Source organism: Equus przewalskii, chromosome 28 (genome assembly GCF_037783145.1).
Source record: "Equus przewalskii isolate Varuska chromosome 28, EquPr2, whole genome shotgun sequence".
Classification (NCBI taxonomy): domain Eukaryota; kingdom Metazoa; phylum Chordata; class Mammalia; order Perissodactyla; family Equidae; genus Equus; species Equus przewalskii.
Window position 1 is genome coordinate 2,297,775 of NC_091858.1, and position 10,310 is coordinate 2,308,084.

General features: G+C 42.5%; 1 protein-coding gene across 1 annotated transcript; it reads left to right on the plus strand.

The window, feature by feature from the left end:
- Positions 1 to 2,047: 2,047 nt before the first annotated feature.
- On the plus strand, positions 2,048 to 9,232 carry THAP1 (THAP domain containing 1). Its single transcript, XM_070598697.1, has 3 exons — positions 2,048 to 3,045; positions 5,665 to 5,860; positions 6,409 to 9,232. The coding sequence occupies exons 1-3, from the start codon at positions 2,975 to 2,977 to the stop codon at positions 6,781 to 6,783; spliced, it is 642 nt and encodes a 213-aa protein (XP_070454798.1). The 5' UTR covers positions 2,048 to 2,974; the 3' UTR covers positions 6,784 to 9,232.
- The last annotated feature ends 1,078 nt before the right edge of the window (positions 9,233 to 10,310 follow it).

Below are 10,310 nucleotides of genomic sequence, written 5' to 3' on the forward strand. Positions count from 1 at the left end.
CTGCAAGCTTCTTCCCCTAGATATCCACGTAAACTCTCACCAACTCCAAATCTTTGCTCAGTAGTCACTTCCTCCATTAGGCCTATCCTGTTGTTAAGACACAAAATTCAACTGAGTAAATTAAACGTCAAATTGGCTTTATGCAAGACTCATGAATCAGGCGGCACCCCATCTAGTAAATAGAAGGGAGCTCCAGGGGCTGTACAAAATGGCTTTCACAGGCAAGAGGAGGAGAGGAAGTTTCTAATAGGTGGATTGTTTCAGGCAAGGTCACCTTCCTTTGGGGGAAGGGCCGGGGGTCTATCATGCAGATTACCTCACTAATTCCAGATTCACTGGTTAAAGGTCACACTTCTGGGGGAGGCTGAAACTGCAATGAAGTCTTGGTTTCCTGTCATGGAGGCAATGACTCTGTTTGGGGCCTGTTGTTCTTAACACTGTCCATCGCATTTAAAATCACAACCCCCTCACCCCTACATGGCACCTTTCACCTATGTTCTTGGTCTGCCACCTCCAACCCCTATTTGATTAGCTTCATGAGGGCAGAAATCAGAACACAGCAACGTTCAGTCAATAACTGTTCCATCAGTTGATGAGTAAAGGATTTCAGTGAACTCTAATGAAAATATACTTTTTCTAGTGAAAATATACTTTTTCAGTTCACAAACAGGTATCACATTCTGATTTTTATTGCACAGCAAACCACAGAGGAAATTGCCACCTCTCTCAATACCCCTGGAAACGCTAATAAACTATTATTCTGGTACTTTGGTACAGGGATATGGCTCTGAAAACATTTTATTTATTTATTTATTTTATTTTTTTGAGAAAGATTAGCCCTGAGCTAACTGCTGCCAATCCTCCTCTTTTTTTGCTGAGGAAGACTGGCCCTGAGCTAACGTCTGTGCACATCCTCCTCTACTTTATATGTGGGATGCCTGCCACAGCATGGCTTGCCAAGCAGTGCCATGTCCACACCCGGGATCCGAACCAGCGAACCCTGGGGTGCCAAGCGGAACATGCGCACTTAACCGCTGCACCACCCAGTGGGCCCCTGGGACCATTTTAGACATTCGGTTTCTAGGACTGGTTGATTTAAGCAACATTTTCTGGATACTTAATTTATGCCAGACACTGCAAGCTGCCAGGGTTACAACACTAAGACACAGTCCTTGTCCTCAACAGGATCTTGGTTCTGATGAGGAAGACAGACAAGTACTCAGGCATTACAATAAGGTTCGTAATTGTATATGGAGCTCAGTGGAAGTTTTCATTGGAACAAGAGAGGTGCCTAACTTAGGGAGGCTAGGAAGAGAGGGTAAGTAAAGCTTCTTTGAAAACATAACACTCAGGGCACATTTTAAGGGTGGACAGGTCAGGGAAGGGCATTTCAGGCCAAGGGAAATAGCCTATTTAAGGAAGCCAGGACAAATTCTGCCCTCTGTACAAAGTTAAAGACAAGTGGAGGGAGATAAATAGTGAATAAGCAGACATACCAGATCCTAAAGGGCTTTATGGCTCACCATAAGAAGTTTGGATTTTATCCAGAAGAGAGGGTAGCTTCTGAAGGATGTGAGCAAGGGAGTGTCAGTTTCTGTGGAGGACAGATTGGAAAGAGGCAACACTGGAGACCTGGACAGTTTCAGGTTGCTGCAAGAGTAAGAGACCATGCGGGCCTGATAAGAACAGACAAAGGAGATAGAAAGGGATGGATTTAAGTATTTACTCTATAAAATTAACTGGTCATCAAAGGGACGTGGAGGGTGTGCAAGAAATCTAAGATGACTCTAAGGTTTCTGGCTTAAGCAACTGAATAAATAATTCAGTTGATAACACTGAAGGCAGAACAGATTTACCTAGGAAATTCAAGATTTAGAAAATCACAGCATTTGACACAGTTCAAGCAGCAGGGTGTTTAGAGCGAGAGGAGGGCAGAGGATGGAACCCTGGGGTAACATCAACACTTAAAGGGTGGGGGGTCGGAAAAAGTGTCAGAGCCATGAAATTACTCAACAGGCCGCTCTCAGGCCGCCAGGCTCTGATCTACACACAGGAGGGGCACGCAACACGGAGGCAGAACCTCCCTCCCCTGTGAACCTCGCTGTCGCAGTTCGATTTCCGCCAAACACCTGGAGATCACCACGCAACCGTCCGACCTCAGGAGCGTCGACCTGGCGGCGGCTGCCCACAACCCACTGAGGGTCCCGGGAAGGTTCGGCGGGGGAGCGGTGGGGGGCTTTCATTGCTAAAACTCTGCACCTGGGCTCCTCGCAGAGCCTTGCGATACCCGAAGAGACAGGTGATGGGATGAAGGTTAGCGGTCTGGACAAGGAGCCCACAAAGTTCTACAAATCATACACTATCCGTGGCCGCCCCTTCAAGAATGGGCGCAATCAACCAACGACCTCAGCTTTACACCTGTGCCCCTCAGGCCAGCAGACCCAGCAGAGCGGATTGTTCTCCACCCTAAAGCGCCCCGGATAAATTAAGGCACGGAAAACACCACGGGAGGGGAACCAGGGCGTGGGCTTAGCTCCCCCCACCTCCCCTCCTCTCCTCTCCCCTCCCAAATAATTCCTCTCTTCCTTCCGGAAGCTCGCAGGCCCTGCCCACTTCCGCAACGCTGAGCACGCCGCAAGACACGCCGGGCCTCAGCCAATGGCCTGCTTCCCAGGAAACGTTACCTCTGACCTTAGGGCTAATCAGAGACAGTAGGACGAACTCCTCGCGAGAGGTGAGTTTGAAGCAGCCTCCGCCATCTTGGAGATGGGAGACGGGCGATGGTTGTGGTCTTTCTGCTAATGCAAACAACAAAGCGGGCACATTAGTCACCCCCGAGTGAGGCTATCTTCACTGTAACTGTTGACCAAAGCTACAGAAGAAGCGCGGGCGTCAAAGCCGAGCGCGGCGACACCGATAGCAGCTTCCCCCGCCTGCTGGGGAGCCAGAAGCGAAGTGACTGAGGACCGGAAGGATGGTGCAGTCCTGTTCCGCCTACGGCTGCAAGAACCGATACGATAAGGATAAGCCCGTTTCTTTCCACAAGTAAGTACCGTGCGCGCCTCGGGGGCCGCTCCAGCCGGGGCGGGGGCGCGCGGCCGGTCGGGCTCGGGGGCGGAGCCGGGCGCCGCGCGCCGCGCGCGAGACCTGGAGCCGGGGCGGGGGCGGGGGCAGGGGCGGGGCGCCTGAGCTCGGAGCCGCTCGGCGGCCGGGCTGCGCGGTCTCGGCGCGCGTCGCCGCGGCGACCGTTTCTCGTCCTCTGGGCGGCGAGTTCGGGGCCCGCGGGCGGTGCCTGGAGGCCCCGCGGGAGGCGTCGGAATTTCCCCACCGGTCAGGGAGAAGCCTGGTGGTGGTAACTTCAGAAGTAACTGAAGTGGGAACAAAGACGTTTAGACACGGAGAAGGCCCCCTTTTCGCCCTTGCCGTGGACCGGAGGCCAGCGTCGCAGTCAGGGATTGGTGTTTGGCCAGGGGGTCACGGAGGGCGTGGCTGCGCCCGCTTCTGGGAATCAGCCTTTAGGGGCCTCTGAGTTTAGAGAAAGCGGCTGGTGCTGCCGGATGGGCCGTCGTGTGTCCAGCCCTCAGCCGCGGTGCCTGGACGGTCGTGGGCGGCCGTGTTACAGGTCAGCGCGGGCCGTTAGGGCCGCACAGAGCAGCCGGCAGAGGGGAGCCCGCCCCCCGCCTGTGGCCGTCACGGCTGCCCATCCAGAGGTGCTGCCGGCAGAGTCCTAGCGGGGAAGGTGTTCTCTTGACGAGGAAACAGCAAAATGGAAATGACTTAATGGTCATCAAATGTATGCAAAATGTGACACGGTGGCATTTTCATTCAGTAATTCAGTATCGACAAGTTTTATTGCATTTACATTAAAATTGTTTTTGCAAGAATTCCCGACTATAAAAGGATGATAGTAAGGAATTAGAATCAGTGGCAAACTATGCGAATTATTTATAGCTAAACAATTACAAAAGCAAAATTTTAAATACTCCTTCAGATTTTTTGGCGGGAGCCGTTTATGTTGAACAGCGGGTGTGGATGCGTTTTTGCGTGTGATGTAAAATGAGCGGCGCCTGACAGAAACGAGTGTCTAAGCACGGAGAGATCTGGAGAGTGGATAGAACACTTATCACTTCAGGATTCAGTTCCGTATATGCCAGCATTGCTTCTTGATTTGTTGGAATTCCTGGAAGTTGACGAAGTGGCCTCCAGGACTTTTAAGCGTAGGAAGAGGCGGGGAGGTGGTGACGCAATCACTCGCATTCAGCTCCCCACCTTCCACTTCTAACGATCTGGCAGAGGGAATCTACAAACACGGACTGGAAACCTTCATTCACACGTCAGAAATACTGAGTGTCTGCCGCCTGTTACACGATTGAATGGAAAGAGGGGCCAAGCTGCCTCTCGTCCCTTATCTGAAAGACCCGTTTTTGGGAGTGGATGGGAAAGATCTTGGCACACCCTCCCAGACGTCCCTGAGCCTTTGCAGTCCTTGAGTCGGGGGCCGAGGTGCCCGAGTGGCCCGGTGGTGGCCGTCCCAGCGGGGTCTCCCGGGAGTGCTGCTTCCCGCAGTCCCTGCTGTGACGGTGGAACGGCGGTGCTGGAAGGAAGAGGACTGTCCTAGACATTGCTTAGCTCTTGGTGACCACAGCGGGGTCAGGCTCTGGCGTTCCTTACTGGAAGAGGAGCGGGAACGTGGAGTCAAACATCCTTCTGGCTTCTTTCCAGTCCCCCAGCTTACTAAATCCTTGACCAGGAAAAGTAAAATCACAGTAAATTTAAACTCTGCCTCCCTTCCTCTGGGCCTAACAGACGTGTTTCATGTAGATTAAGAGGTAAATCAAGATAAATCATGTTGTTTCCTCATCGTGATGATTTTACTGTAATTTCATTGATTCATGTTTGTTAGACTGGTCCTTGCTCACAGCATATACAAATAAACGTGCAGTTTTGTTTTACAGTACACAGAAAATCACTGGTAAAAATAAAAATTACTACAAATTCACCCTGTAGTATGTATTTTACTTGAAACTTTGTGTCTTCAATATAAAAAGTTAAACATTAATAAATGAGATAACTAGATAGTGGAGCCACCCAATTCACCCTTGTGTTTTTAGATGTGTGTGCATACGTGTATCTGTTAGTGAGTTTTTCTGTGATGGAAGGGAAAAGCAGCAGTACTGCGTGTGGGCCCCCGACCCCCACCTCCCATCACCGCTCTCCCGCTGCCTGCCTCTGTGCACACGCTAACTTGGAATATGTGTGTGTTTACATACGTAAATTCTTAATCAGCCTGTCTTGCGTAGATTGTATACATCATGATATCTGACATTCTTGTAACTGCTGTGTCATCAGTAAGATTCCTATAAGAGAAACTGCTTGTTAAAAAAGCAAACACACCATGCTGAGAGGGGTGACATATCCCACATTATCGGGTGGTCACTTTATTTATAGGGTCATGAAAACAAGTACATTTTTAATGAACTAAGGTGAATAAAGGCATAACTAAAAATTGTCACAAAAAAAGAAAGAGATAGTGGAGCTAGTGTTTTAGTCAAATACAATGGAACTGTCTTCTGTTGGTGTTAACACCTTTCTAAGCAGGAAAATTTGTCTGTACCTTTTTTTTTTTTAATAAGGTTAGAGAACTGAATAATGTCTTCTTTGCAGGTTTCCTCTTACCCGACCCAGTCTTTGTAAAAAATGGGAGGCGGCTGTGAGAAGAAAAAACTTTAAACCCACCAAGTATAGCAGTATTTGTTCGGAACACTTTACTCCAGACTGCTTCAAGAGAGAGTGCAACAACAAGCTACTGAAGGAGAATGCTGTCCCCACAATATTCCTGTGTACTGAACCGCACGACAAGGTGATGCGTGTTTTAAGATATCGGCTTGTTTTCTATTTGTAGAATTAATGTGTTCAATGTGGAAAATTCAGGGTATTGTTAAGAAAATAAATGTTACCTGGAACCCATCACTTATGTAAATAATCACTGTTAGCAGTGGTATACTTTTGAAAAATACTAAATGCAGTTTATTAAAGTTAAACATCCTCACATTAAGAAACTCAGTCTACATTTGTAACTTCCTTTAAGATCACTCTATACCCCTATTTGTATGTTGATGAGTTTTGGTTTTTCTTTGTCAATGACAGCTCAGTTTCGAAGTATTTTTCCCTCAGTTTTAAGTGTTTAGTACTAATTAAACCTTATTAATCATTCTTGTTCTTTCTTGTATCCCATTCCTACATCAGGTAAAAAAGTAAAATTAAAACTTAAATGATTTTCTCATTTTGGAATGTTTTTATACCAGAGAGTCACAAAAAATTCTAGTATTCTTACATTCCACAGATGAATTCTTTTGAACTGTTGCTTTTAGTCACTAAATTCAAACCCACTCTGCGTTATTGTTTTAGAAGGAAGATCTCCTGGAGCCGCAAGAACAGCCTCCCCCGCCTCCTTTAACGCCTCCGGTTTCCCAGGTTGACGCTGCTATTGGATTGCTGATGCCTCCCCTTCAGACCCCTGATAACCTCTCAGTTTTCTGTGACCACAACTATACCGTGGAGGATACAATGCACCAGAGAAAAAGGATTCATCAGCTAGAACAACAAGTTGAAAAACTCAGAAAGAAGCTCAAGACCGCGCAGCAGCGATGCCGAAGACAAGAACGACAGCTTGAAAAATTAAAGGAGGTCGTACACTTCCAGAAAGAAAAAGACGACGTATCAGAAAGAGGTTATGTGATTCTACCAAATGACTACTTTGAAATAGTTGAAGTACCGGCATAAAAAATGAAATTTGTATTCATTTTTAATGGGCAATACCACATACCCTCTTCTAGCCTATAAAGGAGTTTCATTTGAAAAAATAACACTTGATTACTTGTATAAAAACAGTTCAGAATATTTTTTTAAAAAAATAAATTAGATATGTACTGTAAAATGGTAAAATTTTTGTTTGTAATTTCAGGGTTTTTACATTTTAACAAAATATTTTAAAAGTTATAAACTAACCTCAGAGCTCCAATGTAAGTTGGTTTCAAGATTTGGGATTTTTAGTTTTTAATTTGAGTATTTGTAGAAATAATGTAAAAATAGAAAGTAAAGAGAATGAGAACAGAACAGTAAGGGTGATTTAATTTTAAAGTTTAAAATTAATGCCGTTTATTGAGAGAACTTAGTTATATTTTAAATCAGAAGTATGGATCAGATCATGGACATAACTTCTCAGAATATATATATTCTTATTAACATTTTTATTTGTAAAGTCAGAAGATTTATTTGTCTTTCTTATCACTTGTCAAAAATAAATTGGCAAGTCAGTACTTTAAAAAAATTGGTTGTCTTCAAAGCAGAAAATGAAGAGTCATTCCATACCTAATGAGTATGGTTAAATAACTTTATAAAGAATGGATTTTTTAAAAGTGGGCCTCTCTTTTGTCCCCCGCTGTCTGGCATTATAAAATTAGAAGAGTATCTTCAGTGGAAGCAGCATTCTTGAGTAGACAAAGTAGGCATTGTTATCAGTGAAGGAGGAAACGTGGGCGCCTCATCCCTGGTGTGCCTTCCTCTCTCACCCCAGAGCTAGGGGCGTCCACCCCGCGAGGCAGTTCTTCTGCGTCCAGACCCTAACCAGCGGGCTTCCGCAGCAGTCTGAGCTGTACCGTAATATGGTGACCTTGCACTTGACTAATGGATTTTGGTCAAGGCTTTACATAAAAAATTATTTCTTCACTTTTAACACAAGTTAGAAAGTATATCACATTTTCTTAAATGAATGATTTGTATTCAAAAACAACCTAATATGTAGTGTTTATTTTACTGAATGTTGAGATTTAAACACTGAGGTTTCTATTCAAACTGTGAGTTGTGTTCTGACTTTGTAAGAAATTTTACATATATTTGAAATGAAAATATGTTCCGAATAAACAAATACTGCCACAGAGATTACTTAGATTTAGAGTAACTGTTCCAACTAGAATTATTTTATATTTCAAAGTACGCTGAGATAGTTGAAGAGTAACAGATCTTTTCAGGCAGTATTAAATTAAGACATGAAACAATGGCGTTCGAAAGTGTCTTTTGTAGACCTGATTTTTGGTATAATTTACTGCCATGCTGCCAGAGGATAGTAGTTTGATTCATGGAGATTTGTTTTTTATGAACCGGTATTTCAAAAATAGAAAATTATATTAGAAGATTACTTAAAGTTGTATAGTCTGATAACATTTACATCTAACTCTAATGAATATTTTGCAAAGTATATATCTTCAATCCAAATTGTCATCTACATAAAAGAAAATCTGTGTGTGTGTGTGCGTCCAGAACCAGGAATCCAACAGTGAATTACAAAAGTGGTAATCATAATTACTTAGCATCTTAGCATTATGATTTAACCTGAAGCTGCTTTCTTTTTATAACAGACGTAAGCCATATTTGGAGAGAACTGAGTAAGCAGCGTGTGTACCAACTGTTTGCATTGAAATAATTTATTGTAGCTTAACATAGGGAGTTTGAGTACAGGTGCTTATTTCAGAATTTGAGATGTAACATTTGTTGAATGTTTTTAAAATTCATTTTATCTGTTGTGTTGTTTATGACATTGCCAAGAAAAAGAGAACATTTAGGCTAAAATAGGTCCCATTCAAGCATAACGAAACTCAGTCTGAAACAAACAGGGGCAAAGACTCAATCTAGAACACATGGGCAGAAGACACATGTGAGTTGCAGCGTATTCTGAATGACATTTATTTTAAGCACATATGGTAACAACCTAAAATTTCCATTTGTGTGTGACATAATCTGGCCATAATGATGAGAAGGAATAGCTGTTTCTTAAGTGCTAGGAAAACTATAGAATCATAGAATTTGAGAATTAAAAGGGACTTAGAAACCATTGAACACTAGCCTAACCTTCAAAACCTGCAAAATCCTCTTGTAAACTGTCCTTGACCAGCGTCCTCTGTTCTCTGTGCCATTTACATTTAAGCAATTGTTCTGCTTACATTCTTTAAAATGGATTTTTGGATTAGAATAGAATTAGTTGCCACTCTTTATACTTGTTTATAGTGCAAATATAAACTTCACTTTGAACTGCAGCATAGTTTGAAGTATCAGATTCCCAATTAAAGAAGTTTTAAAATTTTGGAAAGTAATTTAAATGTTTACTAATTGTATACTTGTTACATGTACTAAAAATAATTCTGTCATTGCAGTAAAGAAATGATGGTGGTGAAAATTATTAGCAAAACTTTTTACTTGGAAATCCAAGTACATGAGGAGATTTTTTTTCTTTTAACCATAATTTGTGTAATCCCTTTCTTAGAAGTATAACAATAATGGTGAAGGCAAATGAAAGGTTCACTTCATAGGGATTTTTTTTAGGTTAAGTTAATATTCGCTAGTCATCTTTAGTTGTTAAAAAAAATTATACACACAAACCTATGGCTTTTATGCCCAACATCTGTGGCTTTTATAAACTCAGTAGTAAGCAACAGAAAATAATGTATTCAAAAGTCCATAAGATCTATAAAAAGAAAACTTCATTTGTGTTCCAGAATTTTTTAAAGAAAGCCAGCCATGAATAGCATTTACAGGAAAAAGAAGCCAGATTTGCTTGCTTGGTCCTTACTCTTCCTGATGTTGGGGACCCCGTGATTCACATGCACAGTGAGTGAAGAGCGCTGCTCCTGGCTGGTGGTGGCTGGTGTCTCTGGGTGTTATGGTTTAAATAGCTGTGTATTAAAACACAGTCCTTGATGTCAAAGAAAAATAGCAAAGAGCAAACTGATTTACAAACAAGCACAAAAGCAGTTACAATTGTACTTAACAGAAAAGTTTGCTCAAATTAATATTCTTTTACAATTCATGTCTTCATATCTTTTTTACCTTGGATGTGGTTTTATTCTGAGTTTTTTGTCTTCTGAGTGATAAATATTTTTTAAACTAAAAATTCATTGAGAATCTATTCATTTTTAAATTAATAGTATTTTGGGTTTTGAGATTATCAAAATTTCATTTTTTAAATATCCTAAGGGATAAATATGAATAAACTTAAATTGTTTTTGGTGAGATAAACTACAAGATTAACATTAAACAGATGACTTCTGGAATGGCTACATGAGGAGCTCCAATCTGCTGCCCACCATAACTACCATCACTGGTGAAAAAAATTTTTTAAATAATCATTTAAAATCTGCATATCGTCCTAAGGGCATACAGTAAATGAAGAAACATTTAGGAAAATCTAAATCTCTGTAAGAACTGTCCACGAAAATAATCCGTAACCAATCTATAAATGAAAATTTGGGTGAGTT